The sequence below is a fragment of the Lepidochelys kempii genome, chromosome 6, assembly GCF_965140265.1.
Source record: "Lepidochelys kempii isolate rLepKem1 chromosome 6, rLepKem1.hap2, whole genome shotgun sequence".
NCBI lineage: Eukaryota > Metazoa > Chordata > Testudines > Cheloniidae > Lepidochelys > Lepidochelys kempii.
Window position 1 is genome coordinate 16616832 of NC_133261.1, and position 13985 is coordinate 16630816.

A 13985-nucleotide genomic window follows, 5' to 3' on the forward strand; every position below is an offset into this window, starting at 1 on the left:
GAGGAGCTGAATAAGAAGGGGAATGATCAAGATATAGAAAATAATGACTGGCACAGAAGAGGTAGATTAGGTATATCCCATTGATCCTTGCACAGGATGAGACTGGTGGCCAGGCAACAAAACGGAAGGGCAGCAAATTTCAAAATGATAGGCTCCCCCCTCACCCCAACATGCTATAAAAACTTCACGGTCCACCTGTGCGACAACAACAGATTTCTCCATATAAAAGCATTAAGGAGTAGGAAGCAGGGCAAGTGCCTGGGGCCCCACGCCACAAGGGACACCGTGGAGATAAACTGCTCAGGCTTCAGCTTTATCCCCGGGTGCTAGAGCTCAGGGCCCAGGGCTATTGTCCTGCACGGTGGGGCTTCAGCTTTCTGCCCTGGGCCCTACACAGTCTAGTGCCAGCCATGCTTGATGGACACCCTGAAACCTGCTCCCGGCCACCGAGGGGGCCCCAGACCTCTGGTTGAGAACCACTGACATACAGAACACTGGGCTAGATGGACCCATGTTCTGGGTCTGCCAGTTCCTACAGGCCCAGTCAGCTGAGGCCTGAGTATCTACTTCAAATAGAATCGTGATTACTAGAAAATTTGACTCTACGTTCCGAAGAATCCCCTGAAGACAAATCCACCCCTCTCTTGGATCTCCCCAAATCTCAAGAAAACAGCCTGTCCTCCTGCCCCTGGGAACCCAACATTACTAGCCACCTTGGCAACTAAACCCTGCAGGTAACACCAGGCCGCAGTCAGCCACACTGCATTCGACAATGCCCCTTCCCTCTTCTTTTGCATTGGCAACAGACCCTTCTGCCAAGAGCCATAAGTCCTGCCCCCAACACCAGCGTGTCCCAGATTCCTGGATAGTGGGCCAACTGCTCCCTGTAAGCATGAGCTCAGCAAAGAGCACTAGCCAAAGTGCCTCCCCAAGCCCCTATCCCCAGAGGGCAAGACTGAGGCTGGTAGGGAGCGGGTGAGGCCAGGAAGCTGTGTCTAAGCAGGACCCCCAGAGCCAGCCAGATGGAGAGGCTCTCCTTCCCCCCGCCCACTGTGGGCTGACTGCTCTCAAACTGGCTCCGGGACTTGGGAATGTTTTGCTTGTGTTGTGTTTATTTCTTCCAGGAATAGCAGGTGCCACTGCTCAGGCAGCTCTGCAGGGTGGTGACTCATTTGAAATGAGCGGCGGTGACTTCCCCCCCAAACTACTGTAACTCCTGCCTGGGAAACTCCAGAAAGCCCACAACCCCCGCGGGGAAGGAGAGGAAAGGAGCGGAGAAAGGAGAAGTAGGCGACTCCGTGGGTGGAAGAGAGGGAAAAGCAGAATAAGGAAAGGAAAAGAAAGGGGATCTGGGGAAAGAGAGGAACAGGAGCAGAGATCTGATAGAGTAAATTGTGAGCAGAGAACAGGAAGGAGGTAGTGGGAGCAGAACGTCAAAGAGAAGAAAGAAATGGAAAGGAGGAATGGGAAGAAGATGGGAGCAAAGAGGGGATGGAGATGGGATGATGGAGGGAAGGAGAGATGGGGCAAAGGGAATGGGAAGCAATGGGGCAAAGAGGGGAAGGAGAGATGGGGCAGAGAGGGAACAGAAGAGGCGGAATAGGGGCAGAGAGGGAAGGAGGAGGAGGAATAGGAGCAGAGGAGGAAGGAGAGATGGGGCAGAGAGGGAATGGGAAAGGACCGGAATGGGGCAGAGGGGGAACAGTAAAAAGGAGTGGGGCAAAGGAGGAAGGAGAGAGATCATGGGGCAGAGGAGGAATGGGGGAAGGATGCAGAATCGGGGTAGAGAGGAAAGGAGGGGGAGGAATAGGGGTAGAGGGGGAAGTAGAGATGGGGCAGAGGGGGAACAGGAAGGAAGAGGAGGAATAGGGGCAGAGGAAGAAGGAGAGATGGGGCAGAGGGGAATGGGGAGGAGGAATGGGGCAGAGGGGGAAGGGGAAGGAGGAGGAAGGAGAGATGGGTGAGAGGAGGAAGGAGAGATGGGGCAGAGAGGGAAGGGGAAGGAGGCGGAATAGGGGCAGAGAGGAGATGAAATGAAGGAAGCCAAGAGGAGAAGGCATGAGAGAGGGGCGGCTGGAGCCCCATTCTGTGCCCGTGCCCTGCTCTTCTCTGTGCCCCGAAATGGGGAGCGAAGTTCCACTAAGCAGCCGAGCCCTGCGCTCCCCCAGCCGCGCCGTCCCCACCCGCCCAGTCCCGGAAGGGCAGCATCAGCAGCGCCCAGCGGGCAACACCTGGGTGAGCGCAGCAGGTGCGCGGCAAGCGCGGCTGGGGGCGAGAATCAGCTGCCTGCCAAAGCCAAAGGGCTACCCCGAGGGAAGATGGGGGGCATCCCCCGGTCAAGCCCAGCGTGGAGACAGAGGGGGGCGCAGCCGTCGCCCCGCTTCGGGCGGCAGCAGCAGGGGTCGAACAGGGGGTCGCGCCGCTGTCCCGGTGCTCGGCGCTGTACAGCGCTCAGGGGCGCGAGCAGAGCGCGGGCGGGCCCAGGAGACGCCCGGTGGCCGCGGCAGCCCCAGACGCGCCGGAGGGGCCGGGCTGGCTCCTACCTTTGCCGGCAGCCTCCGGGTCTACGTACATGGTCCCTTCCTGGTAGCCGTGGGCTCCTCCCAGGCAAGGCAGCCCCCGGACAGCGGCGCGGGCTGCGGGCTTTGTACGGTCCACACGGGCAGGCTCGGAGCAGCTGGGGAGCAGCGAGCGTCAGCCGCAGGCGGCGGGGAGCCGGGCAAGCGCGGCGGGCAACTGAGCCCCGGAGCGGCGGGGAGCCGGCATGTGGGGGGAGCCTGGCGGGCGGCGGCGGCGGCTGCTGCTGCGAGGGGCTCCGCGGAGTGACTCACGTCCACACTGGGGCATGCCAGGCTCCGGCGCGCTCCCCACACCCCGCCGCGCGCGCCTGTGTGTGTGTGTGTGTGTGCGCGCGCGCGCGTGCGGCGCCCGGCCCGCTGCTGCTCGCTGCCGGCGTCGGAGGGGATTGCAGCCGCCTGCCGGAGCCGGACGTGCATGGGCCGGCGCCCGCCCAGCTGGACAGCGGGCCCCCGGTGTGCACCGGGCACCAGCCCTTCTCCCGGGGGCACCCGGTGCCCGCCCCGTGGGCACAGAAACCCAACTCCGGTTCCTCTCCCCAGGGGCACCCAGAGCCCACCCCCGGGCACAGAAACCCAACTCCGGTTCCTCTTCCCGGGGGCACCCAGAGCCCACCCCCGGGCACAGAAACCCAACTCCGGTTCCTCTTCCCCGGGGCACCCAGAGCCCACCCCCGGGCACAGAAACCCAACTCCGGTTCCTCTTCCCGGGGGCACCCAGAGCCCACCCCCGGGCACAGAAACCCAACTCCGGTTCCTCTTCCCCGGGGCACCCAGAGCCCACCCCCTGGGCACAGAAATCCAACTCCGGTTCCTCTCCCCAGGGGCACCCAGAGCCCACCCCCTAGGCACAGAAATCCAACTCCGGTTCCTCTCCCCAGGGGCACCCAGAGCCCACCCCCGGGCACAGAAATCCAACTCCGGTTCCTCTCCCCAGGGGCACCCAGAGCCCACCCCCGGGCACAGAAATCCAACTCCGGTTCCTCTCCCCAGGGGCACCCAGAGCCCACCGCCTGGGCACAGAAACCCAACTCCGGTTCCTCTCCCCAGGGGCACCCAGAGCCCACCCCCGGGCACAGAAATCCAACTCCGGTTCCTCTCCCCAGGGGCACCCAGAGCCCACCCCCGGGCACAGAAATCCAACTCCGGTTCCTCTCCCCAGGGGCACCCAGAGCCCACCCCCTAGGCACAGAAATCCAACTCCGGTTCCTCTCCCCAGGGGCACCCAGAGCCCACCCTGTGGGCACAGAAATCCAACTCTGGTTCCTCTCCCCAGGGGCACCCAGAGCCCACCCCCGGGCACAGAACTCCAACTCCGGTTCCTCTTCCCGGGGGCACCCAGAGCCCACCCCGTGGGCACAGAAATCCAACTCCGGTTCCTCTTCCCGGGGGCACCCAGAACCCAACCCATTGGCACAGAAATCCAACTCTGGTTCTTCTCCTGAGGGCATGCGGTGCCCACCCCGTGGGCAGAGAAACCATACTCTGGTTCTTCTCCACGCGGGCACCCAGAGCCCACCCCGTGGGCACAGAAATCCAACTCCGGTTTTTCTCCCCAGGGGCACCCAGAACCCACCCCGTTGGCATAGAAATCCAACTCCGGTTCTTCTTCCCGGGGACACCGAGAGTCCACTCCAGGGGACACAGAAATCCAGTTCAGTTTTTTTCCTGCTGATAAATTCACAGAGGGCATCATCTTAGTCTTGACACTAGCACAGATTTTCTTAGTCCACATGGTCACTGGTAAAGCCATGGGTGGATTTCTGTGCCCTGCTGGAATGAGTTCTGGAGCCATCTGTGAGGGGGCAGAGGAAGATCTCAATATCATTTCCACTCCATCGGAGCAGGTAAACACAATTCACGTCCCCTGCTTTTATTGCACATTAACATTTGCTGAACGCATCCAATGGAAAAACACACATAGCAAATTAACGGAAATATGTTTGGTAAATTGGCTCTGCAGTGTGTTGATAAATAGGTACGGAGGGGGGTGTCAGGGAGGGGAGCTCTCTGGCTAAACTGAGGCCAACAGGAAACAGCCCCTGAGAGCCAAGAACCCCCACCCCATCCCCACTCACACAAGCCTATGTGAGAGCTCCAAGGGACTAATTGTCCCTAGGAAGTGATCTAACCTTTCCTCCCCAGTGGGAAAATGAACCCGGCCTATCATGCTCCTTAACCCATGTCCAAGGGTTAAGGAGGGAGGGCCAAGAGAGTTTGGGCAGGAGCAAAGGTAGAGAAGTTGCCCACTTTGGTCAGTCAATGTTACACACACACCCCACATAAACACATTCTCCAGCCCGCTGTAGAAGCCTGCTCTACTGACGCCTCCGTCATCCTTTCACACACACTAGTCAGCTCCCCAGACCAACGGTGGTGGCCAGAGGTCTCTCATGATAGGTGGGTTGGGGTGGTTGCCTGCCTCTGCTGGAGCTCACCCCTGCTCTGCGTCAGCCCTGCCAGACAGGCGTCATCCTTGTGGCTTGTGCGGTATCTCTCAAAATTTCATCTTTGCTTTTGGAATGCATCAGAGGTGGCACCAAGTGCTATAAAAACGTTCCGAGGGGAAGGTGCCCTAACAGGGTCCACATACACATGCTCATAAGATGCATGCACATACACATATCAACCCACAGGTACCCACCTGTACACGCATGTGTCCCAGCCACTCAGCACGTCTGTTCGTCCCTCTCTAGCATTGACTGGGACCAAGGTTGATGAACCTATTCCAACCTTGACTTGAGCTGGGTCTCTTAGCTCAAGTAGCGAAGGCTCACGTTTTAGAACCAGAAGTCCCAGGTGCGCCCCCCCCGCCCCCCAACAACAACACACCTGGAGACACAAACGTGTACAAGCCCAGGTGCACACATGCATGTCATATGCACAGTGTACATTCCTTTCAGGACCCAAAACAGTCTCAGTTCCCCTGCTTCTCAAACAAAATAAGGCAACACCCTCCTGGAGGTTAGTAGCTGGTACTTGGAGGAGTGCTTTCTGGACCTCCAGGGAAGGAGGTGGAACATTTTCAGTAGCAGATACAGAGAGAGCCATCTCCTATGGACAGGGCTGCTGCTGTGTAGAGGAAACTACTCTCCATTCCCCTATTGCTTTGTTTCCTTATTTGTGCTGCACGCCTGGCTTGGATTAAAGCACCAGGAGATTTCTCTTTCTGAAGAAATTTGACTTCATGCTGGCTCTTAACTAAGGCCTTGTCTCCATAAAAGAGCTGTAGTACTTGAACCATTCCAGTATTGCAATATCAGGACGGATCCCCTTGCATGGACAGCTATAGATGTATAGAGGAGCCTGGTATCAGTGTAGTTTATTCCTACAGAGGAAGGGGAATAAACTGTACCAGGATCAGACACCCTTATACCAGTAGAACTGTCCACACTGTATATCTGTGACAAAAATCACCCCGCTAACTGAAATAGTTATAGTGGGACAAAAAGCGTGTTGAGACCAGGCCTATATAACCAGCCCTCTTTCTCCTGTGTCGGAAAAGGATAATAGGAAAGACCACGGAACTGGGCTGTTCTACACACCTCCACATCCCCATGCACACACCATCTCCGATAACAAGTTAAACACTGGGCTGGAGTCTCAGTAAACAGCCCACTTTTCAGGACCCAAATATAAACATTTCCAGTAAGTGCACTCAGTGAAGTTTGTTTGCCAACTGATCATACCCACTTCCCTGGGGCTATGAGAGAGTGGTTTGGTTTAAATGGGGAAAGCAAACAAGTCCCTCGACCGCTCCTCTGAGAGCTCACATGCCCCTAGCATGTGGGGTTGATTGAAGACAAAGGGGGGGGACCTTTCTGTGAGAGCCTCTAATTAAATTCTTGGCAGCAAATCGCTGCTCTACTCCGCTTTCTAAACACACTTCCCACATGCTCTTCAGCAGGCTAGAAAATCCCAGTCCCCCCATGCACAGAAGCTCCTGTCAGCTCCATAACCCCTCACTCCCACACAAATGCACTCCACTGCTTTGCACCCTGCCCAGACATTTTCACTGGTGAAAAGCGAGTGTAAAATGCTGCTGACTCAGAGCAGAGTCATGCCCTCACTATGCCCAGGTTACAACAATGCTGCAAGGTAGAGATTCAGGTCCATGGGTGTGCTCAGCACTGCACACACATGATAAGAGACAGTCCCTGTCCTGAACACCTTGCAAGCTAAATAAAGGAAACAGACAGAATGGATTTGTACTCCTCTTTCACAGATGGGGACCTGAAACCCCACGAGTTCTGCTCCCATCTATGCACCAAATGAGGCAGCCAGATTTTCCAGAGATAATCTGCCCAGGAGTGTCTCTACAGGAGCTGCAGGATGCTGAGTGCTTTGGATAATCTGGCTCATGGTTCGGGGCCTAAAGTGGATTGGGTACTTATAGAAATCCAGCCTCAGGTCACTTGGCCAAGATCACACAGAGAGTCTGTGTCAGAGGTGGGGTGGGGGACTGAACCCAGAGCACCTGAGTCCCACTCAAGCACCTTAACCATCGTTCCTCCCCACCTGGGTTGTGCAACCCCACTCTCAACCCAGAGACCTGCCTGCTCTCCAGCTGATGATATACCACCACCTTGCATCTCCACTTTATAGCTATCTGATCCCCTCCACAACTCCCAATCGTCTACACAACCCTCATTCCCTCCCCACCACCATCCAGCATGTTCCCTGGACCGGCTCTGAAACCTGCAACACACACCACACATGCTGCTCCCAAGCCCTACGCAGGCTTCACTCACCCAAACCTTTATTTCTCAGCCAACTGTTTGTGAACACAGCAAAGCCACCTTCCTGCCTGGGACTATGCGCAGGCCATGTTTAAGGTCTTAAATCCAAACTGCTTACTTGTGATCGGGGGCAGAGGGGGAGGCAAGTTTTAATGGCAGGAGAGGGGGACATGCGCAGATGACTCTGAAGTACTGTCGCTGCCCTAGTGACCTTCAACGGGCCTCAAACTCCTCCCTACCTGTGCGAGAGCAAGCGGAGGAGTTTCCAAGTGAGAGGTAATTAAGCAGGGGAAGTTGGAAGCAGATCTGTGCAATGTATTTGGAACTGCCCTGAAAGTAGGTGGAGCTGGCCTAAGTTTGCCTCAAACATGCTGCTGATTCGGTTTGCCATGCACAAAGGAAAACCTGGAGCTCTGTACACCACTGGGGAGCGTGTGCCTGGTCCCCACTGTGCCCAAGCTGCAGAGGCTGGTACAGCCCTGACTAGAAAGCCTTTCTTCCAGTACAGCAACTTGTGCGCTTAGCTCCAGTGGTTCCCCGGCCGCGGGTTCACTCCTCACTGTGTCAGCCAAGATGGTGGCCCTCACACCTCTCTCGAAAGAGATTTAGATTTGATCAAAGGAAAAATAACAAGAAAGAAGCAGAGTGAGAGTGTTTTGTGGGTGTCTCCTTTGCAACAGGCTGAGATTGCTGTACCTGCTGTCTCTGCCCACAGGAAGAGTGCTTAGCACGGGGAAAATTAAGGCATTGCTGTATGTCATGCCATTGACCCTGCAGCCTTGGAGGGGCTGGACCATGGGTGCCCGCACCAGGTGGAAATTCCTGTGTGGTCTTTACAGCTTATGCTTTGTGGTAGGGAGGGTGAGCAGCTTGGGTCTGGTTGAGCCAGCTGGGGAATCAAGATGTCTCACCTATGCAGGATCTTTCCATCCCCTATTACCCTAACTCCCTACCCAAAGCGAGAGTCGGTCTGGCCTAGTGGCTGTGGCCTTGTAGAAAAGAGCACTGGGTTCAGATTCCCAGCTCTACCACTAACCTACTGTCTGACCTTGGAGAAGTGTCTCTGGGGCTCTATTGCCCCCTCACCCTGTGTCTGTCTTGCCCATTCATAGTGCAAACTCTTTGTGACAGAATTACTATGGGCTTACACACCACCTAGCACCATGGGGCTTCTTGGTTCTATTGTCCGATAAATAATAAGCCAAAACACACATCTCCTTTTCCAATCTCCCCCAGGAGGATCTTCCCCATGTTAGTCCAAACAGAACATCCTCACCCTCACTTCTTGTGACGGGCTGCACAGCAATAGACATTTGATAGTCTAATCATCCCTCACCACAACAGCTCATCTTTTCTTTGTTGTGCCTTTAATGAGTTCAGTCAAAAAACTCTACCGTGAAAGCTCAATATGTGATTTCCAGACACCCAGAAGCTGACCAAATCAAAATGAATTTCTTCCAGGAGGCAGCTGTGCACTGCTCTTCAATAAAGTCTATTTCCCAGCCAAATTGCAATTCACAATCCCCAGCCATTTTGGCTCTAGTACTGTTAAAAAAAATGATCATTAAACTTTTGCACAGTTTGGGGGAAAGTGAATTTGTTTCATTCTCCTTACACTCAAAAGTGGTGGAATTTATATATTTATTTTTATTTTTTGCTCAAGCCTTGGATAACAATTAATCTTTGGGCTCAAAGAAACTTAATCCAAAAAAAAAAAATGAAATTTTCAGAGCATAAGTGACTAAAATAGGGGGTTAGAATGAAAACTATTTTGCAACTTTAACAAGAGCAGGTTGTAACCAGGCGTTTGCTAGGATGGACTAAGTAAAATATTAACAAACTAAAGATAACAACGTGAGGCCTAGGTTTCTTCATTTCAATTAAGTCTGCTTGAGAATCCGAGTTCCTTCCCTTTTGCTTGAGAATCTGAGTTCCTTCCCTTTCAAACATCTTAACTTCCCAGTCTCTCTTTCTGGTCTCATAACTTCATGGATTTTAAGGCTGTAGTGGACTGACCTGCATTACACAGACCACAGAATTTCACCTGGTATCAAGGTCAATAACTTGTGGTTCAGCTACAGCATACCATGTAAAGAGCTATCCAGCCTTGATTCAAAGACTTCAAGTGATGGAGCATCTGCCATATTCCTTGGCAATCTGTCCCAGAGGTTGATTACCCTCAATTTTAAAAATGTGGACCTTATTTGCAGTCTGAATTTATCAAGCTCCAACTTCCATCCATTGGATCTTTGTTCCAGACATTGGCTCTCCCTTGGACTGTGCAAATACAAAGCTGCCACAATTGCTCTCTAGCCTCCACTGGTTTATCACAAGACCCACAAAGTCGGGGAGTAGCGGGGGGCAAAATATTGGGTCTTTCATTATATGATACCTGAGTGGCTAAAGGACAAGTCCATCATGTTCATCATGTTGGGTACATGTTCATCACCGAGATGCCATCCAAGATCAGAGCCCCAGCACATTGGGTGCTGTACGTGCACACAGTGCTCCCGGCCCTGAAGAGTTAGACTGGAAAGAGGCAAAGGGAGCATTATTATCCCCCTTGCACAGAGCGGGTACTGAGACAGAGAGATTAAGTGACCTGCCTGGGATCAACACAGAGAGTCTATGGCAGGGCTGAGCCCAGCTTTCCAAAGGTCTGTGCCAATGCTTCAACCCCAAGACTATCTTTCCCAAAGGCTGCATTAGAGCCAGGGTTATAGGGCTGATGGCCCAATGAGCTGTTCTGATCAGGCAGTTCCCAACTCCCTGTCCTCATCCCTACCTTGTCTCTGTGACCCCCTGTCCAGTGTAATGGAACATTTCCCAGGATGTAAGCAGTGAGAGATTAGCTAGGTTACAGCTCTTACGGCAGCATCCCTGCCCTGCAGAAGAGCTCTCGTCTGCTGACTGGAGTGGAATCGTAGCCCGGCCATGCAGCATCTTGTTTGTCCTTCTGTGTAAACATTATGCTGAGGATAGAACCAGTCAAGCAACTAAATGGAATTAAGAGTTATTTAACTTGTATGAGCAGCTGTATGTGTGTGTGTTCTGGGAGGGTGGAGGCCGGTCAGAGCACAGCTAAGGCTGCCCCTGGTGCTGGGATTCTGTGTTGGAGATTCTGTGGGTTGTGTAGCTCAGGATATTTTATGCTTGTGCAGGAAAATGAACAGGCCAGGTGTATTCCACACACCCCCTTCCCTCCGGGAACACACTCATCTATACAATTAGTTATTTCAGGGTATAAAATTCTGCAATCAGCAAGTCCCTCAACCTATGTGTAATTAAAACCACATCACTTCACTAGCATACACATACTGCCCTAGTCCCAGTAAGCAACCTAGCTAACAAAGAAGGGCAGCTGGAAACTCACCCACACATCCCCACAGGCAAGAGCTTCTACCTATATCCTAGGTGAGCCCTGCAGATCATTAGATCCTGGCTTTGTCAGGCCAAGGCAGAAAGAACAAGTTACAGAGCCCAGGGCCAGGCTCTGAAAACACCCTGCCACCAACACATGGCTATCTGGTCCTGGGAGGGCTGTTAGATGGAGGATATTGGCTGATCTCAAATGCCATGGCATCACATGAGGAGACAGACTCTGAAGTAACCAGGACCCAAAGTTATAGTGATTGTCACATGCTGTTTGTGACAACCACCAGCTTGGTGGTGACCAGGGACTGTGAACCAGAACCCTCAAGCACGAGACTGGATCTAGACTGTTCTCAGTGGTAGATGACAGAACAAGGAGTAATGGTCTCAAGTTGCAGTGGGGGAGGTTTAGGTTGGATATTAGGAAAAACTTTTTCACTAGGAGGGTGGTGAAACACTGGAATGCGTTACCTAGGGAGGTGGTGGAATCTCCTTCCTTAGATATTTTTAAGGTCAGGCTTGACAAAGCCCTGGCTGGGATGATGTAGTTGGGGATTGGTCCTGCTTTGAGCAGGGGGTTGGACTAGATGACCTCCTGAGGTCCCTTCCAACCCTGATATTCTATGATGCTATGATTCTATGATTCAATGGCGTAAGCCTATACCCCTTGAATTGAAGGGCTTGTAGCTAGGAGCTGTAATAGATTCCTATCCTGTGTGGATCAGGCACAGAGGGGCGGATATGGAAGGCAGTAGGTTACACTGCTGAATGTTCCAATTTCCAGACAGGGACACTGGCAGAATTACCCTCAAAGCCACACTCTTGTGCAGAGACAGTCACTCACACAAGCACCAAGACCCTGAGCCAAAGCCCATTAAAGTCAACGGACAGAGTCCTGCAGTCTCTCATGAGCTTTGGATCAGGCCCTGTGCACAGACCTCTCTGAGCATTTCCCAGGGATCAGGTCAAAATAATGCCTGTCCTTCAATAGAGCAGAGGTCTGGCCTGGCCACAGAGGGGACCGGCCATTGGGGAATGGGGTCAGACTGGAGCCGATACACTGGCCTATCACTTCTTGCGTGGACCCAATGCTTCCAGCAATTTTAAGCCTTCATCTGCAAAACACATACACATTCATAGAAGGTTAGGGTTGGAAGGGACATCAGGAGGTCATCTAGTCCAACCCCCTGCTCAAAGCAGGACCAATCCCCAATTTTTGCCCCAGATCCCTAAATGGCCCCCTCAAGGATTGAACTCACAACCCTGGGTTTAGCAGGCCAATGCTCAAACCACTGAGCTATCCCTCCCCCCTTTATGGCTGCAAATAAATCCTCAGCAATGGGACATGATGCCATGCTGCCTGCTAACCAATGGCCACCCTCCTCGCTGCCCCAGCATGCACCAGGCTTAACATTAAGCCTGGGGGAACAGCACACTTACTGTTGCTCTGAAGTGCTGGCCAGGAACATGGTGGGGATAACATCCTGCAGTGTCTACCCAGTAATGAGGGACTTTGCCTTCACTACAGCATCCCACATAGGAGTGATTGGACGGGGGGTGATTGAACACCCTGTATGTATTTTCATTACAGAGGAAGTGTCAATCATGCTTTCTATGGCACGATTCTTGTGGCACAAGTTGTTCTTCACTATATTTACCTGAATATGTCTGTAATGTTTTAGCTTGAATTTGGATCAGATGTTTCCTTCCAGCTCACAGTGTTTGCATGGGCTGTGCGCTTTGCATGGCTTGTGCTTTTACCCTACGCCCTTTACATAAGAGCTACCTGCTCCCTCCTGCGTCAGCTTTGCCACAAAGCAGGGTCCCGTTACGCCAGCCACGCCTTCCCGTGAGCTCGCCTTGAGCAAAGAGACCATGCCCTGATTTATGGGACCATTAGCTGGTGCCTTCCGCCTCTGACAATAGAGCTCACATGGGATTGGCAGGGAGATGCTGGGGACCAGGGAGTGGAGTGTTGCAAGGTGCAGTGGCTCCATTAGAAGACGGGTCTCGGATGAGGGCATCCCACAGAATAAAGTGTCAGGAAAGCCCTGGGTTGGCCATTTGAAGCTGTGCCCTGGGGTAGGAAGCCCCACGCTGCTATTATTATTTATATTATTGTGCCTCCTGGGCACCCCAGTCATGGACCAGAACCCTGCTGTGCTCAGTGTTGTACAGATGCAGAACAAAGCTACGCTCCTGACAGGTCACTGTTCTATTGCTAGCCACCCATTTGGTTGGACTATTTTCAGCCCTGAGCTGAATTCCATGAAACGTCCTCCTGCGACTTCACTGGGCTTTGGATCAGGCACCTAGGCGTTTCATTATACCCTGTATAGTGCCTTCTGGCTGCCAGGAAACACCTGCTACTTGCCATGTTGCCTGTGTTTGTTTTGCTGCACGGGCTCACCACTGCAGTACTTTGACCTTTCTTTACACTGATTGTAGTAAATGAGTCCCTGGCCTTATATAGGCACCAAGATCACCAGCCATACCAGGCATATGCAGCATGGGGGACAGAACTCAAGGCTACCGTCCCCCTCCCCCTATGGGAAGTCTTGTGTCTGCCACTGGAGCTGAAGGAGCCTCTCCCTTGCTTGCCACCAGTAGTACGATTGACAGCCTTACTGCAGGCCTCCGGAAGGCAAGAACACGTCAGTTCAGTTCCCCCCAGCTCTAGGCTGACAGAGTGACTGAAAGGCCCCAGCAATCAGACTGCTCAACAAGGCTGCTCTCTCTCCTCCAGATTACTGGGGAAATGGGAACAATTTCTACCCCGAGCCTCTCGGCTGTTGGCTTTAATCAAATCTTCCCGGCCAGACTTTGCACAAGGCATTCTGCTCTCAGGTCTCTTCGCTCTTGTGAACATGGCTGGAACAGGGTGGAAAAGAGAACAGGTCAGTATAAATGTAGAGGCTGGATGACGCTGGTGTAGAGCAATATGCTCTGGATCCAGAGCTAGTGCATAGCAGGCTGCTGGGAACCAAAGCACAGCAGGCTGCTCAGAGAGGAAGGGTGAGCCAGTGGTTAGGGCATTAGCTTCGGCTTTAGGAGATCTAAGTTCAAGTCCTTGCTCTGCCACATGCTTCCTTGGTGATCTTGGCCAAGTCACTTAGCCTCCCTGTGCCTCAGTTCCCCAGCTGTAAAATGAGGTTACCAGCAATTCCCTACCTCAAGGGGGATAAAAACATTGCAAGGTGCTTAAATACCCCAGTAATGTAATGTAAGTACCTAGGATGGAACTGGGCCATGACAGCATTCAGTAGTGCTGCCCCTCTTGGGGGCGCCTCCATCTGTT

At 53.2% G+C, this 13985-nt stretch overlaps 1 protein-coding gene across 7 annotated transcripts in view; it reads right to left on the reverse strand.

Moving 5' to 3' along the window:
• The window catches only part of SYT7 (synaptotagmin 7), a 175729-nt gene extending 172842 nt beyond the window's left edge, over positions 1 to 2887 (reverse strand). For 4 of the 7 annotated variants that reach the window (XM_073346935.1, XM_073346937.1, XM_073346934.1 and 1 more), the window contains exon 1: positions 2544 to 2887. In XM_073346935.1, the coding sequence (XP_073203036.1) occupies positions 2544 to 2574 (31 nt within the window). In that variant the 5' untranslated portion in view covers positions 2575 to 2887. The remainder of the gene's footprint in view (positions 1 to 2543) is intronic. The other 3 variants (XM_073346938.1, XM_073346939.1, XM_073346940.1) reach the window with 3 other exon arrangements.
• Between the last annotated feature and the right edge of the window lie 11098 nt (positions 2888 to 13985).